General features: G+C 53.7%; 10 protein-coding genes across 10 annotated transcripts; 6 read left to right on the top strand and 4 right to left on the bottom strand.

Annotated features, from left to right (window-relative positions):
- Positions 1–1060: 1060 nt before the first annotated feature.
- DACRYDRAFT_38926 (cytochrome P450) lies at positions 1061–1471 on the bottom strand (the record flags this gene model as incomplete). Its single annotated transcript, XM_040774452.1, has 2 exons — positions 1061–1316; positions 1365–1471. Coding segments are annotated over 2 exons (363 nt in total), but the record flags the coding sequence as incomplete, so codon positions are not given.
- Positions 1472–3147: 1676 nt separating this feature from the next.
- DACRYDRAFT_20716 (fumarate reductase) lies at positions 3148–5360 on the bottom strand. Its single transcript, XM_040772047.1, has 3 exons — positions 5211–5360; positions 4496–5165; positions 3148–4440 (listed from the first exon to the last, which is right to left on the bottom strand). Exons 1-3 carry the CDS (start codon positions 5312–5314, stop codon positions 3334–3336), a joined length of 1881 nt encoding a protein of 626 aa, XP_040630935.1. The 5' UTR covers positions 5315–5360; the 3' UTR covers positions 3148–3333.
- A 1476-nt stretch (positions 5361–6836) lies between these two features.
- On the top strand, positions 6837–8051 carry DACRYDRAFT_87353 (UDP-Glycosyltransferase/glycogen phosphorylase; the record flags this gene model as incomplete). The annotated part of the gene is made up of 3 exons (XM_040776802.1): positions 6837–7022; positions 7069–7614; positions 7668–8051. The coding sequence occupies 3 exons, from the start codon at positions 6837–6839 to the stop codon at positions 8049–8051; spliced, it is 1116 nt and encodes a 371-aa protein (XP_040630934.1).
- A 761-nt stretch (positions 8052–8812) lies between these two features.
- DACRYDRAFT_93495 (uncharacterized protein) lies at positions 8813–9372 on the top strand. The gene is made up of 2 exons (XM_040777161.1): positions 8813–9192; positions 9250–9372. The coding sequence occupies exon 1, from the start codon at positions 8855–8857 to the stop codon at positions 9062–9064; it is 210 nt and encodes a 69-aa protein (XP_040630933.1). The 5' UTR covers positions 8813–8854; the 3' UTR covers positions 9065–9192; positions 9250–9372.
- A 2083-nt stretch (positions 9373–11455) lies between these two features.
- Positions 11456–12324, top strand: DACRYDRAFT_63623 (ankyrin; the record flags this gene model as incomplete). The annotated part of the gene is made up of 2 exons (XM_040775737.1): positions 11456–11482; positions 11535–12324. Coding segments are annotated over 2 exons (815 nt in total), but the record flags the coding sequence as incomplete, so codon positions are not given.
- A 199-nt stretch (positions 12325–12523) lies between these two features.
- Positions 12524–15217, top strand: DACRYDRAFT_20713 (uncharacterized protein). Its single transcript, XM_040772046.1, has one exon. It carries the CDS (start codon positions 13298–13300, stop codon positions 14774–14776), a length of 1479 nt encoding a protein of 492 aa, XP_040630931.1. The 5' UTR covers positions 12524–13297; the 3' UTR covers positions 14777–15217.
- Positions 15218–15294: 77 nt separating this feature from the next.
- Positions 15295–18305, top strand: DACRYDRAFT_114461 (Pkinase-domain-containing protein; the record flags this gene model as incomplete). Its single annotated transcript, XM_040769826.1, has 10 exons — positions 15295–15313; positions 15362–15857; positions 15922–16200; positions 16249–16602; positions 16652–16717; positions 16778–17058; positions 17293–17559; positions 17612–17770; positions 17820–18128; positions 18179–18305. 10 exons carry the CDS (start codon positions 15295–15297, stop codon positions 18241–18243), a joined length of 2295 nt encoding a protein of 764 aa, XP_040630930.1. The 3' UTR covers positions 18244–18305.
- Positions 18306–18436: 131 nt separating this feature from the next.
- DACRYDRAFT_48365 (uncharacterized protein) lies at positions 18437–19146 on the bottom strand (the record flags this gene model as incomplete). The annotated part of the gene is made up of 2 exons (XM_040774826.1): positions 18437–18663; positions 18777–19146. The coding sequence occupies 2 exons, from the start codon at positions 19144–19146 to the stop codon at positions 18437–18439; spliced, it is 597 nt and encodes a 198-aa protein (XP_040630929.1).
- A 1227-nt stretch (positions 19147–20373) lies between these two features.
- On the top strand, positions 20374–21228 carry DACRYDRAFT_14246 (uncharacterized protein; the record flags this gene model as incomplete). The annotated part of the gene is made up of 1 exon (XM_040771025.1): positions 20374–21228. The coding sequence occupies one exon, from the start codon at positions 20374–20376 to the stop codon at positions 21226–21228; it is 855 nt and encodes a 284-aa protein (XP_040630928.1).
- Positions 21229–21467: 239 nt separating this feature from the next.
- Positions 21468–23675, bottom strand: DACRYDRAFT_114459 (Acetamidase/Formamidase; the record flags this gene model as incomplete). The annotated part of the gene is made up of 18 exons (XM_040769825.1): positions 21468–21600; positions 21647–21750; positions 21801–21827; positions 21881–21930; positions 21981–22075; positions 22130–22234; positions 22291–22363; positions 22410–22449; positions 22499–22573; positions 22625–22758; positions 22810–22924; positions 22986–23168; positions 23219–23234; positions 23284–23322; positions 23385–23424; positions 23476–23495; positions 23549–23581; positions 23631–23675. The coding sequence occupies 18 exons, from the start codon at positions 23673–23675 to the stop codon at positions 21523–21525; spliced, it is 1272 nt and encodes a 423-aa protein (XP_040630927.1). The 3' UTR covers positions 21468–21522.
- Positions 23676–26326: the final 2651 nt, after the last annotated feature.

The raw sequence follows: 26326 nt of genomic DNA, 5'->3' as shown, positions 1-26326 counted from the left end.
TTTTGTTTTTTGGATTTTTAGTATTTGATTAACGATTATACAATCGCTGACATCCCGTCCTCGCTGAGGGCACTGTGCCGCCTCTCCGCTCGGATGCCGAAGAAGAACGTATCATTCAGACCAGCACCCCAGAAGAAGAATTCTCTGCCAATTTTGTCTGAAGCACTGACTATCATACATGCGCTCGGATTGTCCCCTGCTGCTACTGTTAATCAGGGAGTCAACTTCGCCATGTGGGCGCGTAACAAACTCTTCAAGAAGAGGGCTTCCGTGCGTACCACTTCCAACGCTCAAGTACCGGCCGAATCAGATGGAATCGAGGGCAGTGCATCTCTGGTGGAACATCTGAAATCGCCCGTGTCATTTGATCAACTTTTCTCCACTGTTAAGACCTACCGGGCAGTCCTTGAATCTGGTCCTCATTCTCCCTGGTCGAATTCTTCCGTTCGTGAAGAGAGTCTTTCGGACCTGAAGCAGTTTCCCCGGCTTGCCGCCGGACACTGTCATCGGGGACCATAAGGAGTAGAAGGCCCGCTGACAAATTGTCAGAGGGGACGCTGCTTCGGGTGCATGACGATCACCCTTGCTTGGATGTAGGACGCCGACCGCTCGCTCATGCTTTGCTCACACAACAATGTCTATCCTGTTATTCTTCAAGCTGTGTATAGGCCAGATAAATATATATATATCCTGTCTTGTGGTGTGTTGTCAAACGCGAGTGCCTAATAATTGTAGTAGCTCAAGCATTTATTACATTTCCAATCTGAAGGAGCGCAAGCAATGACATATTAAAACATACTATCCTGCCATCGTCCCAATGTCTTTCCAAATGCCGTTGCGGAATTCCTCGATCTGTTGGTCAGTCCTATCCGCTACCGAGGCACTCTGCGCCAGGTTCAGCAACTGCCGTGCCTTCGAGCCTCGTAGACCAGTAAAGCCCTAATCACTATCAGACGCTCATGACACCGAATTTCGTCTCAAGATCTGGAAAGCGCGGTACAAATTCGACCTTGAACGGCGCCGGCTGAACAGTGAGAAAGTTATCCACCAAATTCATATCATCCACATGCACATCTCTCCCATCTGCACCCTTCCCTCTGCGCATATCGAAAGCCAAAGTGAGGTAAGCGAAGGTGATGAACAATGAATTGAGTGCCAAGTCGCGACCGGGACAAATACGCCGTCCGTGACCGAAGCCAAGGTTATCGTCATGCGTATCTGGTATACCAGGCTTGAGCTGACCTGAGGTATCGAGGAATCGGGAAAGGTTGAATGTCTCGGGATCCGAGTAAACCAATTCGTCGCGGGTTTGTGCCCTGGGAGATTGGTCAGTGTATATTAGCCACCAGAAAAGACTCGCGCACCAGAGGTTGTCGATAATCAGTGTGCCCTTCGGGATCATGTGTCCTCCGTATTCAAAGTCTTCGGTTGCAGCATGTGGCACTCCGCTGGGTATCGCGGGACGCCAGCGACCTACTTCCTTGATAATAGCGGAGATGTAAGGGAGGTTCGGTTTGTCCTTGAATGTCGGCGGCCTGTCGCCGACGATTGCGTCAAGCTGGGACTCCGCTTCGTGCATCACATGGGGATAGAGGAACATCGCAAGGATGAAATTTCGAAGTAAAGTCGTCGTCTAGGAGATTGGTAAGTCACAGTTGAGGGATCATAATACAGCTTTACAGTATCCAACCCTGCCGCGCTAAAGGATAGAGACATGTCAATGTCCAGGTCGACAAACCCAAACGCACGTACAAGAGTACCCCAGCACCCCATGCCTTCATATTCTCATCAATCCCGAAGTCTTCCGACAACTTGCTGAAGTTGTTGGACAGGCAAGGATTGCCCAAGACCTATTGCTCACATGGTTGAGGTGACAGGTCGGTGTGGAACCATTGCAACTCACCGAAGCATCTTGAGCATCACTGTACAGATGGTGGAAGATCTCGCTGCTCTCCGTGTCGTAATTGTCAAAAGTTCTACAAAGGGAACATGAACAACCTCCTACAGCAGGCATCGAGTTCGATCGTACTTCCGCAGCCACTTGCAGCGTTCCTACAAGTGCCTCAGGGGGGGGATCATGTCCACCAGTGACTTCCCAGGCATCGAGGTCCTGAAGGCATACGTGTTCAGTTCTTCTGTTCGCTCCGATGGCCCATGGCTGTCTCATGGTAGCGGGGGGCCGCTGTACATCACACGCCAGACGATCGAAGAAGAGGTGCGGTGGATATTCTTTACAGGGTCGACCTCCGGTTGTTCAAGAAGATAACGAACCATGATCGACGCCTCCTGCTCTTGTACGGGTTGGAATCCAGTAACATTTCGGATATTCAGACTTCCCCAGAAGGTGAGCTTGATGACATGCGCGAAAAGAGTAGATTCTTACACCTCATGAGTCGCCTTCCTCAGTTGGCGCCAGCTGCATTTCATCATCAACACTACCTAAGCTACCAGTCACAAAGTCACTCACACTTCCCCATGCTGCGCAGCAACTAAATTGCACCCTCTGGACAAAAACTGGTTCAGCTTGATCCACCTCGGTCTCCCCGCGGTCAGGCCCGAAATCCGGTCCAGCACATCCGCAGCGACCTTCACAGAAGAGAGGACGACCATCCGCTGGCCAGGGACGTTGATGCTGTAGATTGAACCGTACTGTTTGGACCAGGTGGTGGAGTTGGAAGTGGAGGAGGGACTTGGGGAGCTGGAGGAGGTTGCCCAGCAGGGGTAGACCTGGAGGACCGGGAGGGAGCTTGGAGTACCGGTTTGGACGTAGGAAGATACCGGTTAGTGCTATAACTCCCAGGGCGACGAGCACTAGAGTAGACGGCATGGTTTTGGGTTAACAAGAAGGCAGCACGGTAGATGATATTGATATTAAGAGGTTGGCAAGCAGGATGTAATCAGCATAGCGGCCAGTATGGTATTTCCGGTCAGAGCGGGATTTACAGGCATTGTAATCCGCAGTTCCCACGAGATCCAGCGCAGATAGACAGAGAAGACACTTCACGCCGGCATGGAAGAGATCCTGGGGCAACGACCATGTTGTACGGCAGCGGTTCTATTAGGAAGACAAGAGAGGTAGACAAGCGCGCGAGAACCCTGCGAGTCTTCCATTGTCATTCTGACGTGTGACAACACGTAACAAGAACAGGATATATATATATTTGTCTGGCCTATACACAGCTTGTGCAGAAGAATAACATGAATAACAGCATAGACATTGTTGTGTGAGCAAACCATGAGCGAGCAGTCGAGTCCTACATCCAAGCAAGGGCGATCGTCATGCGCCCGGAGCAGCGTCCCCTCTGACAATTTTCCGGATTGTCAGCGGACCTTCTACTCCTTATGGTCCCCGATGACAGTGTCCGGCGCGTACCGCTGGATGACCTTGGGATCATGAAGCATGTTGAACTCCTCCGTCGCGTCCCTCCCGGCATAGAGCAAGATCGCCTTCTCTCCACCAGGATGGTCAGGGAGGAACTTAGTCACGTCAAGTACTTGCCCGTTGATGATCACCCAGCAGTCGTCTTTCTTGTTGTGCTTGGCGACTTCGGCGGCGGAGTAGGCGCCGGAATGGCTCGCAGAGGCGGACTCGGTCTTAGGGGCTTCGCGCTTCTCGGGTTCTGGCGCAGCTAGGGACTCGCCTTGCCGCGCAGGGGCGGAGGTGGCGGGAGGAGCAGGAGCAGGAGCCGAGGCAGAAGTGGAAGGAGCGGAGTCGCCGTCCCAGGCGAAAGTGAGGGTGACCTGCTTGTCGTTGGGGTTGATCCGGACGCGAGTCTCGAGCAGGTGGCTAGCGACGGCACCAAGACGTTCCGTAGCCTTGCTGGACGCGTTCTGCAGGAGGTAGGCGGCGGCGGCATCCCCTGCTACACGGCCGAAGACGACGCAGCCAAGCAGGGAGGAACCACCAAGACGGTTGGCACCGTGGACACCTCCAGCAACCTCACCAGCCGCGAAGAGACCGGGGATGACCTCTTGCGCCTTGTTCAGCACACGGGAGTGGTCGTCGATCCCAAGGCCACCCATAGTGTAATGCAGCACAGGGGTCATGAGGGCGACGTTGAAATAATCGTTCATGGACCACTTGCCGCCCGCGAAGAACTTCTTTCCGAAAGGATCCTTCTTGGCCTCGGCAATCTTGTTGTACTCGTCGAACGTCTTCTTGAGCACCTCAGGCCTGAGCCCCATGTCCTTGGCGAGCGCCTCGCCGCTCTCGTAGCGCTTCATCAGCCCACGGCCGACATAGTGCTTGCAATGCCACTCGATCTGCTTGCTCGCCTCGCCGTTGAGCACAAGACGGATGGGGAACTTGCCGTTCTCCCACATCTTGCCTGTTACGAAATCACGATGCTGCAATTCGTCGACGAAGCGGGAGCCGGTGTTGTCAAGTAGCAGACCGCCGACACCGCGGAGAGCCTCAGCAGCCAGGAACTTGACCTTAGCCTGCAGGGAGATTAGGTCCAAGCACAAGCAGTTAAAATGAGACGCATATACGCACATCTGGGTCCTTGGGGTCTACCAACCCTGTCGGGTGCACCTGGACCTTCTCGAGGTCGACACCCTCCGCTCCGATCGCCATAGCCATCTTCTGCCCGTCACCGGTACAATGGTCGCCGTTCGTGGTAGGCAAGTGCAAGAACTCGGGGCGGTACTTCTTCAAGAGCGAGTCTTCGGTGAAATCGGCCGCATACCCACCAGTAGCGAGGATAACGGGCCCGTACTCGGTGTGCGTCTGGCCGTCGTGTGTATACTCAACACCCACGACTTTGCCACCCTGTTGTACGAGCTTGGTCACACGTGCCTTTTTGAGGATCTTGACACGGTCAGGGATGGACACGGCGAGGTCTTCCAGACGCTCCATTTGGGCGTAGGTGATAACCATACCGGGGAACTGGGCACCACCACGGTGCGTACGAGGCTGAGAGTGACCGCCAAGCCGCGCGACCTGAGAAAGGTCGAGACCGAACCTGTCCTCGAGCCAGTTGACGGCCTCGCCAGACTTGCCAGTAAGTACCTTGATCAGGTCGTCCCTTGCGAGCTCACGCGCAGACTTCTTGGTATCATCGAAGAAGATCTTGGCGTTGTCGGGGATGCCGAGTTCCTGCTGTGCGCGTGTACCGGCACCGTTGATTCCCGAAGTGGCTTTGGTAGAGTTCCCACCCATGAACCTGCGTGTTGTCAGTTAAGCACGAGTGCGGTGAAAGGGGACGAACCCCTGCTTGTCGAGCAGGAGGACGTTGGCACCGCGCTCGAGGAGAGTGTGTGCTGCTGATAGACCAGCAAGCCCACCACCGACGATGATAACCTTTGTAGACATCGCTTTAATTTTATAATAGTGGGTGAGAGGGTAGGGACGACGTAGAGGGTTGAGGGAGAGAGCAGCTTGGATGAGAGCAGGTAGTTATAAGTAATGGGCCAATCCCATCATGCGGGGTTCATTCAGCCTCTCACAAGGAATAACGGCTTACAACCATTCAATCACCGGAAGCAATTCCCCGCCGTTCAACATGTGAATACACGGAGGCAATCGGACCACGCCGGGTCTGCCGATGTAATGTAACCGGTGAGATGACCATCGTATTCCTCCACTTTTGAAACGCTGGATATCTCCTCCACCTAATGCACATAGACGCGTTTGGGCACCTTCCGGATTGGGATCAATTATTTTGTCTATTCCTTATGAGATAGAATCTATCTGAACTTCTCCATAATAACAGCGAGATAATACCCACTTCCTTACAATCACGACCCCTCTCCGGCTACTTACGCCAAGTGCGGGGTTACACATGACACGGCGCGCGGGGAAGTCTGCAAATCACGGTTGCCCAGTTTCACGGAAGCGGAGGAATGACTCGGCTCCGATCGATACTCCCGGAACATGTCGCTATGGTCCTGTGGGCAACCAGGTTTGATCTGCTGAATGCAGGCATGACTCCTACCTTGTCGCTCGCTTCTGTGTGCAAGAGCCACAAGGCGTGACCTCATGTTGGTCCTATGAGTTCGCTTCACTTCTATCGTGGTCGATCGAGATCCCCCGCGGGCCAAGAGAAAGAATCAGGAACCTATCCGACACTCGGCGGCAGCGGCAGGGTATGGACTGCTCCAGAAAGTAGAGGTGGAGTAGACAAGAAAAACCTTCAGACCAGGCATCCTTGACGGAATTACATCGGCTCCGAAAGCGGCATTATCATCGGCTCCGAAAGCACGTCGCATGTCGTCTTCCATCTTCGGCGTGACGTTCGTTCCATCCCGGATTTATTGAACGTCGTTCAGCTTATAATTACCTTCGAACTGCTAGACAGCGAGCGTAACAACTTTACTATACTCAAGCACATTCTCACCGGAGTATCGCATTTCTAGTTTCTTCCAACCTGTGAAAGACGCGGCACCCTGTCAACGGGCGTTTAGTAAGGTCCTGGATAAGAAGATGGTACGACATGTCGTGATGGTGACCTATCTTGCTTGGGGTCACTTGCGACCTGAATGCTCGCTCGCTGTAGCTTTGGTACGCAAGTTTAAAGATATCGTGATCTGTACGTCTCTCCCTGGCGAATGGCATCCGCTGACCCTGAACAGCATTCCTTGTGGACAGCGAGCACTCCGACCGTGCTCAAGAGGAGATCCAGCGTCAATGTTCTACTCCTGAGGGAAGTGCCGTCATCTCGAGGATCCGAATACTCCCTGCTCCTCAGCTGACAGAAGGGCACTCCCTCTCGCGCAAACAGCTCACCAAGCTCTTTCTCGATCAACCGCTCTCCGACGCTTCTGGCAAACAATGGGATCCCGTGGGCGCTAAACCCCGCACAGTGGTAGGAGACGTGGTGATGACTTCTCTCCTTATGCCGGCGAAGGAAGAGCATGAGTGTCGGCTTCTCCTCTGGTGGGGTGGGAGCGCGAGTGCGTTTACGCGCATGCTCGGTCCGCCGGAGAGGGGTGGGAGGGGCGGGTATGCCGAACAATGCAAACAGGCGTTCGAGGACGAAACCAAGCGCTCAGGTCGCTCCTACGCCGAAGTTGCTCGAGACGTGCGTGCTTCTTCTCTCTGTAGGGATGCGACTCAGACGCCCACAGCTGGCCCTCCGTGACCCCGAGGTGAAAGAGGATCTCGTTCACCTCGCCGGTTTGCCCCCATATTACCAATGGGAAGACTGGCCCCAACCTACGTGGAACCCCGCGCTAGCCGACGTGTTATGCAATTGCCAAGCGCTTGCTGATATCGCTGATGGCTTTCTGCTCGGTACCGTGGCCTCTCTCGAGCCAGAGGCAGTGAGAGACCTCGAAGAATGGGCAGGGGAGAGGAAGGTCCTGTGCCTCGGGCCACAGGGGGCTATCTCCTCTCCCGAGGGGGCCGATCCCTCGCTTCACTTCCTCACCCAGGCGCTGGAACAACACGGACCACAGAGTGCGGTATACGTCTCCTTCGGATCTGCGTTCTTCCCCCCTCCGGAGCAGATCAGCATCCTCCTGGAGATGCTGCTTGAGCTGGATCCCCCCCTGCCGTTCGTCTTCACGGCTTCGAGGCGGAAGCTCGGCACTGAGCTGCTGAAGAAGATCGAAGATAGCGGCAAGGGGCTCATAGTCGACTGGGCACCGCAGCAGTCTGTCCTTGCCCATCCTGTGCGTCCCCTTCCTCGTATGACTCAACCATGCTGATAACACCCGGATCACAGGCGATAGGATGGATGATCTCCCACTGCGGTGGGGGAGGGGTGTACGAGTCCCTCTCCCGTGGTGTACCGGTCGTCGGGTGGCCTTTCACGGCTGATCAGCCACAGCACGCGCTCTGGCTCTCAGAGGTGCTCGATACCGCCTGGGAACTGCTCCAAGTTCGGAGAGGTGTGGCACAGGAGTTGGGGGCATATAGGTGTGGGAAGGTGCTGGGGACGGAGGGGGCGGTGAAGCTGGAGATGAGGAAAGTGTTGGAGGAAATGGGGGGAGAAGTTGGGAGGAGGAAGAGGGGGAAGGCGGAGGCTGTGAAGGGGGTCATCGAGCGTGCTGCGCTGGAGGGAGGGGAGGGAGCTAGGGCGATGGAGGGACTGAGGCGCCTTTTGTGAGAACGAAAGTTTGTGCTCAGGTGTGGGTTAAGAAGTCAAAGGATGTACTAGTTGCTCATTCGTCCTCGAACAGAATAAATTCAAACCGATTGTGGGAAGAAGAACCACCGAGGATATGCCGAGATTGTCGACCTACGAACAAGCATGGCATACATAGGATCCGGTAGCCTTGTGCAATGGTCATTCAATACCGAACTTTCCAGCAGCTGGTCGAACGGCTACAGTATCGACCGCATGAGCCAAACAACCTGTACCAGTGCGAACTAGGAACAACGTGCATGGGAAAGTGACGGACTTAACGAGGGTGCGTAGTTTCCTTGATTTGAATTCGAGCAGGAAAACATGCTGATGCTGTCGTTCTGGGCGTTACAGCGATTGTCCCAATGGATGCCAGCTCAGAGTCCACGAACACAGTGCTTGGCTGGATAAGTTGGCTTCGAAGCCACCAAATGAGGAGCTTGGCTTGTCCGGAAATTTCCAACGATCAAGGCGAGGTTGGACCCATCATTGATGACCTGTGTATCCAATACCCTCTGGGATCGCGAGGTGACTCAGCTACATCAGCTCCGGTGAAGCCTCTTCCTTCGACAACCCGACTTCTTGCAATTTTCGATGTATGGATTGCGTTGATCTTCTATGCCTCAATATGATTGCTGACTTGTTTGTCTCGTCAGTGCTGTCACTCGGGGACGCCTCCAGGTCGGTAGTCTTCCTAATTCGTGGTTCCCTTGTGCTGATTTGAAACTAAACCATGTTCAGATCTCAAATATGAATATTTCGCCGGTGCGGTGCCTCCGTCTTTCATGGAGCTACCCTGGATGCGTATTCCAGGTCTTCGCCAGAGTCAAAGTAGGATCGGTGGCTCACGCACGCGTGGGGTTCGCCTCAAGGTGCCTATAAGCAAGATCAAGCTAACAAGCGCGAGGAAAGATTCCGCCAAGTGCGCTTCGCTCGTTCCCACCTCTGCTGAGCCTCATAGACACCGAGGTCGTTGTTTCATCCCTGGAGGTTGAGGGTCACGCTCGAGTTATCCAAGACCTGGCGGCCGATGTGGTTGTTATTGGGGCCTGTGCAGACAACGAAGAAACGTCGGATAGCAAGACCTTCACCACTGCCCTCATGCGCATCTTGGAGAACCTTGGTGCGTAGGAAGAACCGTTTACCTCATTGAAAGGCTTACATTCTCATCCTCATGCAGAGAGTCAGTTGACCTTGGGCGAATTATTCTTGTGGTCAAGGTTCATGTGTCGTTCATCCTTTACCCAAAGCAACCTTATGTAGTGGTGCTTGCAGCGCAAGAGCGCAACCGCGTCATCCAGAGGTGAGCACATTTCGGGCGAGAAAACAACACGCTGGTTGACTAACTTGGCGGTTCAGTTTACCACCTCCCAGGAAATGACCGTATGTTTACACCAATGGGGCCGCTGTGTGCAAGACTCATGAGTCAACAGCATGAACGTTGGGCGGAAGATTTCATTCTGTAGACCGAGCAATCACCCTGTCTTCCCTGACCGACTGCCGCCCATGTCCACTGTCTCGTCTTCTGCATTCGAGTCGCGTTGAAGAACTGTAACTTATGCTACACAGACCTGCACATATCCCTCGTGGATTCACGGACAGATCATTTGTACCATCTTGAGACACGTTTCCCTCCTTGTATACGTCCCTAACTCAATACTATATGCCAATACGGTATTGTTTATTCATTCTCCCATAGCTGATCGGTACCCACAGAATATCAAACAAAGAAGCGCCGGACAAGGGCTGTGCGCGTCGGATTGGGGGATCCCACGAGAAGATTTCAAAAGAATAACAAAGGGGGTTCATTCCTCTTGAGTTTGAGTTTGGAATCGGCCCGAGAAAGTGCGACAGCCTCATGGAAGCTTGACCATAGGCGCTCGGAGTTTGGAACTGATATTACAGATTCTTATTGGGTTACCGATCATGATATAGCGGCAATTGTACCGACCCTATGGAGTGAATATCACCAACTGTAGCAGAATCTCGGTGAAACTTCCGAATGTTGTCCCAGGCTGTGCCTTTTGTATTGGGGCATGTGGGCCGAGTTATGAGCGGTGAATGCATAGGAAAGAGCTGTTCGCCGATGTCCTGATAGCAAGATTAGATTTCAGAGTGTAGGTTGAGCACAGGGATGGAAAGCAGAAGGAAACGTATAGCGTGGGAAGGTTGGTCCGAGATATTCGGAAGCATCGGTTGCTGATGAGATAGTGATATCACGTGTTCTTGGGATATTGCGCTGCCTGAGCATGTGGTCGGTGGTTCTGGAGGCGAGAAGCTTGTGTCTGTGGACAAAGAGCGAAGCTTTTTCGCTGTAATGCGGGATGATATTCGGGGACACCGCTGTAGTGGATGGATGATGATGATGCCTTGTGGGTCGGAGTGGATTGCGGTTGTGCACATGGAAGGAAGTGACCGGTGGCTAGACATCTCCGTCATCTCCTTCCCGATTAGGCAGCTTACACACTTACGGAAGAGATCGACGGGCGCGTGATCGATCGTCACTCAATATTATCATCCCACCGGCGTTAAGCGCGCCCCCTATTTCAAGTATCTCACCTCTCCCAAGAGTAAGCCGGGTATTTCCCCCTCCTCTGTGTCTCACAAGCATTCCTTCACCTGCCGAACACCGATCAATTACCGCATTGGGACAAGGCCGCGGAACACACACTTAAACGCCACTCGCCGCCGCTAGCCGCCACCCTGTTCCCATCGCCCACGACAGCGCCCATCATCATCTTGGCCTCATTCGACCATCCTCACCGTCTACTTTGGTCACCCACCGCCCACCTATCCACAGCGGCGCCGCCACCCGTCAACACCGTCTTTCTTCAGTTGACGACGACCACCTCGCTAGAGGCACAATAGTGCACGGCGTATCCGTCAACCCCACAGTCCGCTCTCTCGCTACTGCCTAGCATATATCTACCCACAGGCTCAGGGCGACAGCACATCAGGCCATCACCTACAAGGCCAAGGAGACCCACCCTCGCGCCCGGAATTAGACTCGAGGGGAGTGAAAAGAAGACAGATAGGAGGCGAGAGGCGATAGGGAGGCGACGTCGTCCACCCACATCTCGCACACGCGTACATACGCATACAGCAACAGGAGCTGCGAGTCATCGGCTTCCTAGTTGCGCACCGACAGTGTCCACCCCGTATCCTGCCTGCAAAGGCCGCCTGTTGACCGGAGTGGAATGCCCACTCCCCTCTTTCCACACAGGCGTCCCTCCCTGCCTGCGTAGCTGCTTATAGCCTACCCCGTCTAACCCCAGGTAAGCCCCCTCCTTTCTTTCCCCACGTACGAGCGCTCGCTGATATGGACAACCTCCATCCTGTAGTATTCAAGTTCATCGCTTTCGCAATGCCGAGCAGCGGGAAGATCCCCGCAAAGTACAACGTCACCACCGAGTGTAAGTGCTTACCAATTTAGGAAATATATGCTGACTCATCGGATCATATCAGTCCCCCAACTCGGCCTCCATGCCGCCGCAGTGAGCGGCAACATTGGCTTGGTCAGGTATGCCCTAGCCAACGGTCAGCCGGTCAACTCTGTCCAACATGGCATCCTCCCCCTCCATGCTGCCTGTACCTCTGGAAACGCAGACGTAGTCCGAGAGCTACTCGCCGCAGGCGCCGACGTGAACGCACCACGTCTTCCACGGCGATATAGCAACGACCGCCAGACACCAGCACTCGGCGTGGCGGGTAGTACCCCCCTCCACTTCGCAGCTGCAAGCGGGCACGAAGGTATCATCCGTCTCTTGCTCGAGGTGGGCGGCGACCCACTCAGAGGGGACAAGAATGGCGTAACCCCTATCGAAGTTGCCGAGTCCAACGGTTACGTTGACGCTGCTACGCTCTTGCGTCTTGCGGCAGCCGGAGCACTCATCGCGGACCACTCGGGTGACCCCCTCGCTGGCCCGAGCTCGGGAGCGGGGAGGGACCCGAAACTGCAAATCAAGCGCAGTTTAGACAACCTCCTCCATATCCGATCGAAGAATCACTCTCCTGGCATCGTAGGCGCACCTGTACCCCGAAGAAGTACTTCCCCAGGAGAAGCCCCGCGGCCTCCGCATTCCCCACTCCCACCTCTCCCCCTCGCCCACATATCCGAAAATCAACCAGAGAGCGACGGTGTCCCCTCTCCCTCAACCGCGTCGACTATCTCTGCCCCTGGTTCTAGTATCCCCGTTCGCTCCAAACCACCCACAACGGTGCGGAAGATTGTGCACCGTCGGCCGCGCTCAGCAGGGCAGCAAGAAACGGCCGAATACCCCTCTCCCTCCCCCTCCCCTTCGCCGCAGCTCACAGCTTCGCCACCCCCTGGCTTCCCCCCTCTTCCACCAGTCACTTCCCTCCCCTATTCCACCAGCCCCGCATCAACAGCAATCGCCATTCCCCTGTCTTCCATCCCCACGCACAGGCTACACAAGCTCGGGTCCAAGTACTCCCTCCGCAACCTATTCAGGAAAGCCACCTCAACGCACGATCGTTCGAATCCTGGTGAGGTGTCCCAGTCTCCTCTCTCTTCGCCTCCACCGGGGATTACCAGTCTCCCCGGAAGCGCAGGGTTGAGCAGCGAAGAGCTCGCTTCCCCGGGAGAGGAGCCCCCGTCTCCAGGAGAAGAACGGCAGCCCGTCTCAGCACCAGCACAGGTGCAGGCATATGTCCACTCGCATATCCCCAGCTATCAGGGATATACGTCAAGCGCGAGCACGCACAGTACTCGCAGCAGAGGGAGCTCGTCGGGCAGCAGTGACTTGCTCGGCCCAACTACCCCGCCGCCGCCTGTGCCTCCGTTGCCTGCGCTGCCTGGCTTTTCAGGAACTGGTATGGTACCAATTACCTCGGCTGGCAACGTGCCTGCTGTACCTGTGCCTATGGGTGTTGTTGGATCAGGAGTGGTGGGACATCAAGGCAGACCGAGAAAAGGCAGCGAAGTGACTGCTCCTAGCCCCCTGGCGACCGTCACAGCTTGGAGTGAGGAAGGGGAGGGGGAACATGAAGATGCTGATGGGGATTTAGAGGTATCGCCCAGTTTGGAATCTGCTTTGACCGGGGAAGAAGAAGAGGAGGGGTGGAGGGGGACGGTTAGGGGTTTACCGCCCCCTCCTCCGTCTAAGAGTGATGTGTATCCTCCAATTGCACTTGCGCCTGCGGCTACAATTATGTCTCCTCAAGCGGCAACAGGTGGGCTCGAACTCCCTACTGGTGAGGAAGACGAAATGGATGGCGAGAAGCTGGAGACGCCTGTTGCTGATGTGGGCGGGGAGATGTTCGCCGGTGTTGGAATCTTTGGCGGGGTGGCGGAGAGGAGAGGGATCCTCCAGCGCAGCCCTAGTGATCCCCAGCACGGGAAGAACTTGCGATTTGAGGTGAATGGGGAGGGGAGTGACGTTAGTGGTGCCAGTGGTGGACCTGGAGCTGGAAGGAGCAGGGAACGACCAAGGGGCGGCTCGTTGTCCTCTGGCGGGTCGGCGAGTGCGAGTTTGTCCGCTAGTGCGAGCGTCTTTGGTCTTACCGGAGTGGAGCCGACGAACTTGGACGAAGCGCGAGAACTGGTACACGAGACCCAGCGCGCTATACTCGCTTCCTTCGACATGGACGCCTCTGGTGCTGCTTCCGGTTCTGCGCCAGGCACAGGGATGACGCTTGAGCACCAGCTCGCCATGTACGGTGAGACTCTGGCTATCGAGCGCGAGTTTGCGCGCAGGGAGGAGAAGGAACGTGAACGTCGACAGAGGGAGGAGGACCGACAGCGCCGGCGGCTCGAGAAGGAGCTCGGGTTCGGCGGGAGGAGGGGAAGCGAGGGGAGCGTTGGTCTTGGCCTTGGATTCTCCCTTGGCAGTGTGGGCGGTATGGGCAAGGGAAGCACTGTGTTGCTCTCTTATGATCCGCCGCCGTGGTTGTTGGACGATATCGCTGCGCGGAGGGCGGCCCAGGGGCTGGAAGGTGGGGAGGCGACGCCCCCTACTCCCCCGGAAGACGGCCGGCCTGCTGAGAACGGGAACCGGAGTGCGACCGCTAATGGACAGGCGGATGGGACGAACAGACTCAGCCCGCCCGCGCATCAGTATCGACACCGACCGCCTGCGCTGTCCTTGTCTTCCTCAGGCTCGTCGACTCGGCCCCGGAGGCCGCCACATCGTCGTGCAATGTCTAGCAGCTCTAGGAGCGGATCGGGGTACGGCTCGGTCATGGAAGAGCCTGAAGATTACCCCCTGCCCTGGGGAAACACTGTTCGCCGGAATGCGTACCATCCAACTTCGGAGGCCCATTCACGTTCGCAGAGTAACGATTCTAATGGTTTGAATACTTCTGGTCCGGAGATCGTCCACACCGGTCCTACGCCGGTCTCTTCTCCAGGCACGGCGACGAGCACGCAGCCCAACAGCGCTTCCACCGAATCTTCAACCAAGACGGAGACGCACGGGAACTATGCACACCGGATTTGGGACACCCCGCCGTACTCTTCTATCCCGACGGGGCTCTATGATCGTGACAAGCCTTTATCCGAAGTCCGGGGACTGGTCGAGAGTCCGAGCGAGATGACACTTGTTGCGAGGAAGCTGAGTAAGACTCCCCCGGCTGGGCAGGAATTTACCCCGGAAGGCACAGTCAGCCCGCAGAGTGACACGGGCCCTGGACGTCGGTTTGGAGGACTCGGCATCAGGGGGTTTGTCCAGACGCTCACTGGGCGATGATGAGCTGCTAGCTAACCCAGCAAGCTGCTGCCTATGTACGATTTTCAATTGTCGGCGTCGTTGTCCGGCCTGCATGCGATCACGCGATCACTTTTTCCATTCACCATTTCTCTCCATTGATCGCTGTTGTCATTGACGACGTGTTTCATTCATCGACCCCTTCATCAACCCATTCATTCTTCTCTGCGTAACATCTATCTGGACCATCTTTACGAGCGAACCCGTGTGCGATATCTTTCTCTGTGTGGCGTTTTTATCCGGTGTGTTTGTATGTTTTCCCTGTACGTAACCGGGGCGGCGATGTCGTTGGTTGATGAGCAGCTTCTGGTGTTGTTTTATTTGGTTTATCCTGTGACGTCCCTCTCCGTTTTCCTATTATGTCCTGTGTGTATCAACGTATATATGGTGTACGAGGAGATGAACAATCCATAGCTGTTGTTTTCAATGTCCCCAAGAAGAATTACGTTACTCTTGTTGAAGTGGTGACCCTGAGCGCGTCTCTTCCTCGACCAGCGGTTATGTCAGCACCACAACAAGGTACATTTCTCACCACCAAATGGTAGATATATGCTCATAATTTATTAGCTGAAAGCTCTAGCGCGGGTCGCAAGCGTTCAAAATGGGAGTCGCTGGACGAGGCCGACGAACCCACACCTCGACGTGTAAAGATCAAGCGCCCAAAGCGTGAGGCCGTCGAAAGCTCTCCTTTGCCCAACTCGGTCAGTTCGCTACGAGCCGGAACCTCGACACCTCCATCCCGTTCCCCTCGGTTGGTGACAGCAGCGGATTCCAGTCGCTCACGTTACGTGCCCCGCCGCTCCCTCTACCCACCCATAGCACCCTGTCGCAGCGTTTATACCTACGAGAGACTAAATCATATTGAAGAAGGCTCGTATGGTGTCGTCTTCCGCGCTCGAGATAGGGATACAGGGGATATCGTTGCGCTCAAGAAGCTCAAGTTGGATCAAGAGAAGGGCGGGTTCCCGATCACGAGCTTGAGAGAGGTCATGGCGCTCATGACGTGTCGACATAAACATGTGGTACCGATCAGGGAGATTGTCGTGGGGGACACATTGACACAGTGTGTACTCGTTTTACTCTTGCACTCTGTGCTTGTAGGGCATGTCATGCTAATCATATTGCAGGATATTCATCGTAATGGACTTTATAGAACACGACCTTAAGACACTCCTCACTGTGATGCCCACCCCCTTCCTCCAAAGCGAGATCAAGACGCTCTTGCTCCAACTCCTGTCTGCTGTCGCACACTGTCATGCCAACTGGGTGCTACATCGGGACCTTAAGACCTCCAACCTGCTAATGAATAACAGAGGGCAGATCAAGGTGGCGGATTTTGGACTGGCAAGGACATTTGGCGATCCTCTGGGAAAGATGACGGAATTGGTGGTGACATTGTGGTACCGGTCCGTCTTTTTCTACCCTCTAATATATGCCACTCAAGGGATTTGTAGCGCACCTGAACTCCTCCTGGGTGCAAAAACGTACTCCACAGCAATAGACGTCTGGTCTGTTGGGTGCATCTTTGGCGAGCTCCTACTCAACGAACCCCTCTTCCAAGCCAAAGGCGAGATTGAGATGCTTTCCATGATTTCCAAGCTCCTAGGCCCACCTACGGAGCAAACTTGGCCCGGAGTCGAAGACTTGCCGCTGGCGAGTACGATCAACTGGCCTGCGCGGACGAGTAGCTTGAGGAGCAGGTTCCCGTATATTACAGAGGCGGGGCTCGATCTTCTCGACAGATTCCTGACGTATGATCCTGAGAAGAGGATCTCAGCGGAGGAGGCGATGGGACATCCGTATTTCTCGTACGTCAGCCTTTTGTCTCCCCTTGCTCCGTTCTCATGTTGAACAAAGTGAATCACCGCTACCGAAGCACCCAGATCTTTTCGGCTCTTTCCCTTCCATTGCCGCTGGAGAAAAGTGAGTTTCCTCTCGTTGTTCGGTATCGGACAGTGCTGACCGACAACAGGCGTGTCAAAGTTCGGTCCCCTTCTGCACCCCAACGGATCGCCAACTACCAAATGGAATTCGATTTCGGCTTATAGTAGCCGATCCATCCATTGGTAGGCGGCGGTACACGAGCCTCACTCGGAGGGCTGATTGTTCAACATCTATACGCTTGACTTCGCCCGGTGTGATCGGCGTACAATACCAGCGACGACGGGCAAAGTTCATGGGAGATGTTGCAGGGCATGTCATCGGAAACGGGCTCATGGGGTGTCGCCGGACGAGCAGCTTTTATATTCCTACGCGCGCGCCTGGTAGGATTGGGCGTAGATGAACGTCCTGGACATCGTAGCCATCGTCCACACCAGACCCTTGTGCGGTCCATGGTGTATCTCCTCATGGACGTCCCTCCACTTTTTATACGCAATGACACGCCACTTGTTCTAAAATAACAATTCAGCCGTCCGTAAACCGACGAGCTCAGTACAAATATCTTACCTGCTCCTGGTGTAAAAGAGTATCACGTCCCATTCGTTCATCTTCTCCAGTCTGTAGGAGCACAACATCCGCATCTGTCAACCAGCAGGAATTTCCAATGGCTCAGTATCTCGCTCAACACACCACCGAAGCCTGTTGTCAAGCAGTCAAGCACACCGGCACGCCTAGGGGCGAACTGATCGACGTCGGCGGTGTGCAGACGTATATCACCTACCCTCCCGACAAGAGCACGGATCGGGTGATCATCTTCTACTGCGACGTGTACGGCCCGCATTTCCTCAACAATCAGCTCGTGATGGACTTCTTTGCTGAGCACGGTATGCACCTACCGCCCACCTGCGAAGTACCATGCTGATGTCCGCTAATAAGGCTACACTGTCATCTCCCCCGATTACTTCAACGGGGAGCAACTGGAGAAGCTGCGTGAACAGCCCGGGTTCGACACGATGGCGTGGGCTGCTCCATACCGCGTGTCGGTACCCAAGTTTGTGGTGGACAAGTTCTTGCCTGCCGTTAAGGAGAAATTCAGTACGCTCCGCCTCATTTCCTGCATCAAACCCTCCTGATCATATTGTAGCGAGTGTCAAGGCGTACGCCTCGGTTGGATACTGCTTCGGCGCACCTATGGTGCTGAACGACCTGGTCGCCGGCCGGTCGGAGGCGGGCGCTGTCGCTCATCCCAGCACGCTCACCGAGCAGGTGTTCCGCGACATCAAGAAGCCCATCTTCCTCAGCTGTGCCGAGGTTGACCGCGCGTTCCCACCCGAGAGTAGGCACAAGGCGGAGGCCATCCTAGCTGAGGGCAAGAAGATCTACCACTTCCAGTTGTTCAGTGGTGTAAGCCATGGGTTTGCCATCAAGGGCGATATGAATAACGAGAATGAGCGTGAGTATCTGTGTTTCGCTGCAGTTGAGCTTTGACAGATGAAGGAATAGGTTGGGCAAAGGAACAGAGCGCTTGGGGTATCATCAGTTGGTTCGATCGGTTTCTTAAGAAATAAGCGCCTGTTGGAACGCACAAAGCTTTGATATGGCGAGAACTGTATCACGTATGGTAGATCGAAATGGAGAATAAATGCAATTAGCGCATTCATTGAGTGGTGCCATGTGCATGGAAGATGCCTAGTCCAAGGATACATTTTCGAAAGTGTAAGATATATATATGTATGCCCATACATGACTCTTGCCACAGACTCAGAATCGTCTGCCCGTTGTCCTGCTGTCGGTTTGCAGCACGGGTGAGCTCGCAGGCGGGTGAGCATTCGGTAACGGGGGAACGTCCGTGGCGGACAGCTCGTCTACCGTTACGACCCGGGGATCGGTGAGGATCGTTGCAGGTGTTTCAGATGAAACGTCAGAGGCGGCGAGCGCAGGGGCGGGTGCATCGGCATCCTCTCGTTCGTCGTCGTCACCCATGATCTCTGAATTGAAAGTCAGTAATTGCACTTGACATTCACTTGGGAGATCGAAGGGGTCGGGTCGGGCGAAAATCGGCGGAGCATTCCTCAGCTTCAGCTTGGAATACAGAACTCACCTTCGCCATACACATCTGGATGCTCCCTAAAACAATCCTGCATCGCCCTGAACTTTTCAACACAGTTGATCCCCTTCGGCTCCTCGTTACTGTACACAAAGCAGGAGAAGGCGTCGCGGAACTGCTGCCCACAGGGACCGTGTGCCATCCCGCCGAGGCAGGGGCAGTCCCAGTTGATCTCTCCCGTGACAGGGTCAAAAGCGGCTTCCTTATCTGATTCTTCGAGAGTTTCTTCTGCTTCTTCCGCCTTCTCGTGGATTATCTCCTCAGCGATCTCTTCATCGGACGGCGCTTTTGGTGAAGCAGCTACAGCCCACAATTCAGAGCAATTCCTCACTCGGTGAGCAAGCGAGGTACGCACCAGGCTCATGCGTATCTAAAGATACCACTCTGCCACTCCGGCTAATCTGCCAGCCAAAGATCCCAGCACCGATGACGCATACTGCAACGGTAGGAGCCCAAGCCGCGATTCTACTCGGTCCAGCGACAGGTCGAGAAGTGTGGACCGCACGCACCAAGACGGTTCGTGCTACAGGTCGAAGTGCCGCTCTGAGCATTTTTTTGGGGAGGAGAAAGGTGAAAAAAGAGAAGATTGAATAGAGAAAGAGAGGTGAAGGAGACCGGAGACGCTCTAACAAGGACGAGGAAGAGAAAGTACTGAAGCTGACGCATCGCAAAAAGTCACTTCGGCACCGTCCCGAGTTTGCTTCCGTATCAGCGCCGTGGACTTCTGTTAGTCCGTCTCATGGCTCCGAGCTTTATGAGGGCGTCGTTGGACACACCTTTCCACTAAACCACGACTACGTTACTTGTTGAGCTGGACAGTCATCTCAAAACGTATGCGCAGCTCGTCTCCAGATCCACCCTCTGCTTTCAGACATGCAAAGTGAGCCATATACGTGGATTGACCTCCTTGGAATCGCGTGAGCTCTGCAAACTTTCTTAGGGTCTCTCGTACTGCATATACCTACTCGCTACCCTACGGAGGCGAGCCTTGGGCGTACTTGATATTGGAATCCTCTTTCTTAATGAATTTTATCCTGGGACAGGTCCTATGCTTGGGGAATACTCAAACTCTCGACACTCGGATCGGACTCGGACCAGGGGCAAGAGCTTGAATGCTCGGCGGGATGAGATGATGACTCGCTTGGCGACTTCACACGAATATGCATCCAGCAACACTGGGTTGGCTCCCTCGTTTAATCCAAGTCGGAGGCGCTCTGTAGATGCTCGATCGTACCACTCTGTGCACGCTCAACCACCCAAGCCGGACGAACGCAAAACTCCAAACTTGGAGCATCGTTCGCATGTTAGCTCGGATGTGACCCTTCTAGACACTGCCGTCGAGTTACCGCAAGAATGGATGGAATCCGTCGTACTCCCTGGAAAAGTTCCAGTATCTCGTCTCCGCTTGCCTCGTGCCCCGAACTCGTCGCGTTTGGATCCTCTAGAGCCCATGCCTGAATGGCTCAACAACGTGCTATCTAAGCTTGAGCGTACTAATCCACTCAGCCAGCTTGCTCAGGATGCGGTAGACCTCACACCCACTGAACACGATAAATACGGGACATTTCTCGAGAAAACAAGACTCCCTGCGATGGGTGACGATGCGCCATACTCAAGCCCGCTATTCTCTCGTCCAGGCCCTAGCTCGAACATAGGAATGCTGACTGACTTGTCGTCTCCGTCTCTGACATCACAACAGAACTCTCAACGCTCTTTTCAAGATCCATATGCATCGCTTCCTTTGGTCATGCCGAATAGCTCTGAGTCATCCGGTTCTTATCTTACACCTCTCAAAGGATCGCAAGCTGCTACTACCTCAATTTACGGCCCAACGCCACGCCGACACAGCCAGACGGACATCACTCAGTATATGCACTCTCTAGATTCCAACACCTCTAACCTTGACACGGCTGGGTTCGTACAAGAGCGCATATACGGGGCTCCTCTTGACAACAGCCAGGATATCCAATGGGACCCCACACCTCCTATCACGGACGCACTAGCTGCCACGCTTGACGGTGATGACATGCACCCTAGCCGGCTGGCACGACACGCTCGTGTTTCTTCGGACGGCGCAACCCTATTTGACGAGCCCGAGCTCACCTCCCAGGAGCAGTACTGGAAATCCGAGAGCATCGGCGAGGACGACGATCAGTGGCTCCACCAAGCGGAACCCTTTCTCCAAGCAGCGGAGTACGGAGCCTTCCCCGCATCTGCAAGTCCTCCGCCTATCCCCTTCTCGGAACCGCCGATCTACGACATGCCACCCGCCTCGTTTCAGCCTTCGACGCAGGACGTGTATGCGTCCAGACTACTCCGATACGCTTCGGCTATGGACCCCACGAGGACCGAAATCCGCTATGCGCCGAAGCTGAGCCGTCCTGAGTCACCGGGAGAGGCACTGATAGACGAGATGGAGGAGCTGATGTGGCCGAGCCCACTCTGAGCTGGTATGGAAATGTTGACATAAACGCACATTCTGTTCCGCGAGCGTTCTGTGTTTCAAAAGCCTGTGTTATTCAACTGTTTTCTTTGTCTAATACTTCGCGAATCGTGTTGCCTCGTTGGACCAAATTCCAGGTGCGCCACTACTGGCCCCAGCGAATCGATCACAACATTCCGTAGACCATCCTAGAAGGGTATGGGGACCGTCATGCATAAAGTTTCTCATATTGTTTCGACACATTTAGAATACCTTGTGCTACCCACTTTCAACCCTAAATCGAGCTTCCGCTCATAATCACACCACCCCATCAGAACGGATCGCACACTGTCCAAAGTTCCTCTTGACAAGTCCGTCCGGATTGGGTAGGATGTCCTGTATAGTCTCAGCAACTTGGTGTAGTCTAGAGCCAAAAGCTTACATGGTCAAAGATCCCCAGCGGGATACCCATCGTCACGCATGCGTTCGGGCTGTCGACTACGGCGCCGACGTGGGATTCAACGGGCGCGGCGGAGAGAACAAGATCTATAATATGATATCAGACGTTTTTCTAGAGATCCCACGTTTTTCCTCACAGGCTTGCTCGCGAGTGTAACCAAGCTCTGCGAGTGTGGATTAGCGTGTCAAGCGTGGAAATATCAGATGAAGCACGCACTCATCAGGTAGGCGATACAGTTGAGCGCAGCCTGCTTATATGCCACAGTACTACCAATTCATCAGCATACACCTGCTGTATCGAACAAATGCGTGCGTACGCGTCCATGTTATACTGTCTCCCATCACCATGGTAATCCACAGAGATTCCCTCGAATACCAGCTTGGCGGAGTAAAGCGGGTCCACGGGGGAAGGCTGTGGTACCGATCGTCAGCAATAGACCACGCTAGTTCCAAAAGAGGGACATACCAGGAAGATCGGCTGCTTCAGAGCGAATTTCTCTACCCCACCTTTGATAATGGAAGTTTTGAAAGTGACGATACCGGCCATCTCGATAGCACCGCAGAAGGAGAGCTGCACGATAGAATAACGCATCAGCGCTTGTCCGACGACTAGAGAGGGGGACTGACTTCGCCATCGCCTTGGCTGAAGTGGAGATCGCCGACGGAGAGCAAAGCGTCCTTGACGAAGACGGGGAAGTAGCTGTTCGACGGTCAACTAAGTTCTCTCTACGATGAAAGAGACTCACCAGCGAGACCCACGAGATAAGTTCTTGATATCGCAGTTTCCTACGCCTCCTGTCAGCTGCGACTACTCTCGTACACCGAAACTCCGCACCTCCATGCTCGCGTCCGGGGATTGTTCTCGCTCCCTCCTTAGCAATCTTCTCCAGAACCTCCGGCTTTACAGGCTCTGTCATTCCGTCATTCCATCTCATCCCTTGGAAGGAGAGGAAGTACGTACCCTTCGAGCCGATATGTACGCCCTTCGGCTCAGGCGGGAACGCAACCGCAGGCACGACATCGCCACAAGCTTTGATGAGCTCGCCTTCACGGCGGTTCCACTCGTCAAGCAGTTCCTGGCTCGGTGCGGTGCCGCTGTTTCGGAGATCATGAGCTAGGCAGGGGAATGGAAGAGGAGGAACGCACATCAGACCGGGATGGGTGATCCCCGCGAACCTCACACCGGGGATATGCCTCGACGTCGCATAAATCCCCTCAAAGTCCCAAATCGCCTTGGCGGCCTTGCTTTGAAACTCGCGCGCTGCAAGACGATTTAGCTCCAATCTCTCCCCGCGAGTGTCCGGAGGGAAGGAGGGACGCACCGAACAGCCCACCTCCGTTCGTGAGCTCGAAGATGCCTGTGTATCCCCAGGGCATCTGGTCAAATGGCTGCACATCGAGGATGTCCACTACTAGGCAGTCGCCTGGCTCCGCGCCTTCGATAGCGACTGGGCCAGAGAGGTTGTGCACCCTCCTCAGGTCGACGTCCCGGATGTCGTCACTGACTGGGCAGGAATATTAGAAGAGTGAAGGGAGGGAGAGGGGAGGAGCAGACAGTCATTGTTCCCAATCTGACCATCTGTCAGCATTTTGGGCTGAGGGGGACTCGAGGGTACGCACTTGGGCACCGGTCCAATCCACGCACTCAACCTTGAACACCTACAACACGCAACACGCTCCCCGTCAACTCTTTTCCCTTCACGTTTAATAGCCACACGAACCTCTCCAGGTTTGACTGTTGCAAATGCTGGAATATCCGGGCTCGACGAAGATTGAATACGGGACGATACGGTGTGTTTGACGAAGACTTACTGCCAACGGTTGTGCAGTCCCTAGACTATCAGTTAGCGGGCTTGTCCACTTCCTCATGGCGCAGCTGACCTACCTTTTGCTGGGAAGCAGGCTTGAATGGGTCGACCTATATTTCTGTTCAGGCATGTTGCTTGATATCACCAAATACAGCATACCTTGATCACAGTCGGGTGAGGAACACTATTATCTTTGGTAGCCATACTTCGTTCTCAAAAGTAAATCAATCAGGCTGTTCTGGTCGTGGCACTCAGACAGGCTGGGAAAGCTTGTCCGACATAGCTATGCCCTCTTATCTACTGTCTATTGTGGGGGCGGTCATATGGTACACGGTAAAGGATAGGTCGCTTGTTGTGTATCGGACTGGGAACGGGTTCACTCCGGGTTGTTTTGTTCTTCCTATCCGCTTGTGAACTCTCGTAGCATGTGCACCAACAGGTATGACTGCTACTACCTGTGAATCGAAAAGAAGCTAATTATTATTGGGATTCGCGTATCAATGCGAAGTTGATTATCTGTTCTCTTACACACAGATACACGAGAAGTGTGCCCGTGTGCCCCTGGGCAATTTGTTGCACAGGTTTATGGGGGGGGGAGGGACTAAGTATGCTCATCAGTAAAAAAAATTCTGCTACCCATAGAAGCAGACCTATAGGGTCCTATCTGACCACCTGGTGGCTATGTCGCAGACCTGCATGCTATACAAAGCCCCATTTTTCTATGGGATGCTATGGAAGAGTCCTCTGGACCCAAAGCACTTTTTAGAATGCTTGTCAAGAGGCTTGAAAATGAGGATTAACAAGTTTTAATGAAGCTCTCATTGTTTGTGCTCAGGTATGGTGAGGATTTGTGAGATTGAAGGAATCATTGCTTGTGAATCATGCTGGGTTGCAGTGTTTTGAGTGGTCACGTGTTGTCAGCAGCCATTGGAAGCAAATGTGTCAAGTTTGCCTATAAGAATATTGACTTTCCCATTGTCATAGGGTGGATGCAGCCATTATATTATTGTGCCCCTTAAGAGGAAGACAAGGTCTCATGTTGATAGCCTGCATAGAAGATGTGTTCCCTCATAGACAAATGTCATTCTATCTATGGCCAAGTATCCCTATATGAGCTATCAGAGTGGATGACTGCTATGGCTTCTACACAGCCTCCATAGGGTCTGATAGAGCTCAACTTTTCCACTGATGCTGGGCTTTAATCAGCAGTTCATATTCACACTTTTGCAATGAACTTGTTTCATTTCTTGCTTGCTTCCAGGAATGGTATCAGTTGCTCAATAATAGTGTGTTGGCTTGGTGAATCTGTTTGCTGTTCATCTTCAGTCTCCTTGCTGATGTTGTCATGGAACTCAATCAAGACTCTTACCATGTCCATGAAGGACTTGCCCTTTTTGTTCAATAATTCCTGGAAATGTGCTTGTACCTATTTGTTGTCAGCATTCCATTGTTGAGAGAGGTGAAAACAGGAAACACCACATATATCATTATCCTCCATGCTAATCCATGCACCAATGTAATCCACCAGTTGGAGAATCAAGCCCACACTCTCCACTCTCTGGAGATACCATACAACCTGATCATTGTCTCCCATCTCCTTGCCTTCTGTAGCCAGATCCTTCTTCTCCTGCTCAATCCCTTGTTCAGTCCCCTCAAGTCTTGCCCTTGCATGCTCCCGGATTTCTGCTAGATGGGCAGCCTTCTCATAATTGGCCTTGACCCACTTGGCCAGAAGCCTTATGCAAGTTGGAGAGTCAGATGGTAGGTTGGTGAATAAGCATGCACCTGATGCTTCAAAGATGACTCAGTATGGATGGGGTTGATCATTAAGGTGAAGAAGGAGATCCAGTAAGAAGCCCATAGGACTGTGATTTTGCAGACTAGCTAACCAGCCCATAGTGATGCTCTTGGTCAAACTTCATCACAAGAGGTAGCTGGGATGAGTACAGACTGGGTGGTAGAGTGGGCATGATCACTGTGTAAGTGTGAAGCACTTCATACTTAGTCAGAGTAACATGTATTACCTTGTAGCTGTCAGTAGATTTTATATGCAAAGTAGCCTTGGAAGATTCCTAAAGCATCTGATCACATGATTATACAGCAAGGTATTTGATTCTGCTCCCACACAAGTCAACTTAGGCCATCACCATTATGAACACAATGGTAGGCAGAGGACATTTGATATCACCAATGCCTGCAGGAGCTTGGTAGGCCTTGCTGTCATGCACTTAAACATTTGCTGACAACACACATATAGGCAAAGATGGGCCTAATCAACCTGAGGGGATGAAGATGATGGCCCAAGCTGGGGCAGCACTCCCATTGCCCTGATTACCATTGAATAGTGCCAACTCCAGTATAGGAAACAGTACCTCACCAAGCATGGGTGCATTCAGGTAAAGGGGAACATTCAACGAAAAGGAGTTGAAATGGTCTGAAAGCTGCTGCAAGACTGCATTCTGGGTGATCTGCTGCTCCCCTGTTAGGGCAACACAGGCTGACTAAGTCTGCTCACCTAAGAGTGCCAAGAGTCTAAGCAGGCAACAAGGAAGTGGAGTAGACCTGATGACTAAGACCTATCTACAGTATAGGTACCTGTGGATGATCCTAAGAGACCAAGTCTGAAGAGACAGTCCCCAGGCAGAGTAGGCCTTATATTTATACCTCTGTGGTGGAACCTGCTAGAACATCTTGCTTACTCAGCCTAGTCAGGTGATCATCATATGACCAAGGATGAGGTCATATGAGGTCATGCACAGCCATGCACAGCAGGTCACCTGACCATCCAATCCTTCCAGCAGGTTCCAGCACATGCCAAGGTATAGCTACTTCCATGTCATAAAGGCTTAGTCATG

The sequence above is a fragment of the Dacryopinax primogenitus genome, assembly GCF_000292625.1.
Source record: "Dacryopinax primogenitus strain DJM-731 SS1 chromosome Unknown DACRYscaffold_4, whole genome shotgun sequence".
Classification (NCBI taxonomy): domain Eukaryota; kingdom Fungi; phylum Basidiomycota; class Dacrymycetes; order Dacrymycetales; family Dacrymycetaceae; genus Dacryopinax; species Dacryopinax primogenitus.
Note: the sequence above shows the minus strand (reverse complement) of the source record. Positions and strands in the feature narration are given on the sequence as shown.

What these genes read in the sequence shown, in the direction of transcription:
- DACRYDRAFT_20713 (XM_040772046.1), top strand. Translation starts at nt 13,298, where the DNA reads ATGGATGGCGAGAAGCTGGAGACGCCTGTTGCTGATGTGGGCGGGGAG.
- DACRYDRAFT_20716 (XM_040772047.1), bottom strand. Translation starts at nt 5,314, where the DNA reads ATGTCTACAAAGGTTATCATCGTCGGTGGTGGGCTTGCTGGTCTATCA. An exon ending in CTCCTGCTCGACAAGCAGGG is followed by an intron (nt 5,166 to 5,210) that starts GTTCGTCCCCTT and finishes GACAACACGCAG; the next exon opens with GTTCATGGGTGGGAACTCTA. An exon ending in TAGACCCCAAGGACCCAGAT is followed by an intron (nt 4,441 to 4,495) that starts GTGCGTATATGC and finishes ATCTCCCTGCAG; the next exon opens with GCTAAGGTCAAGTTCCTGGC.
- DACRYDRAFT_93495 (XM_040777161.1), top strand. Translation starts at nt 8,855, where the DNA reads ATGGAGCTACCCTGGATGCGTATTCCAGGTCTTCGCCAGAGTCAAAGT.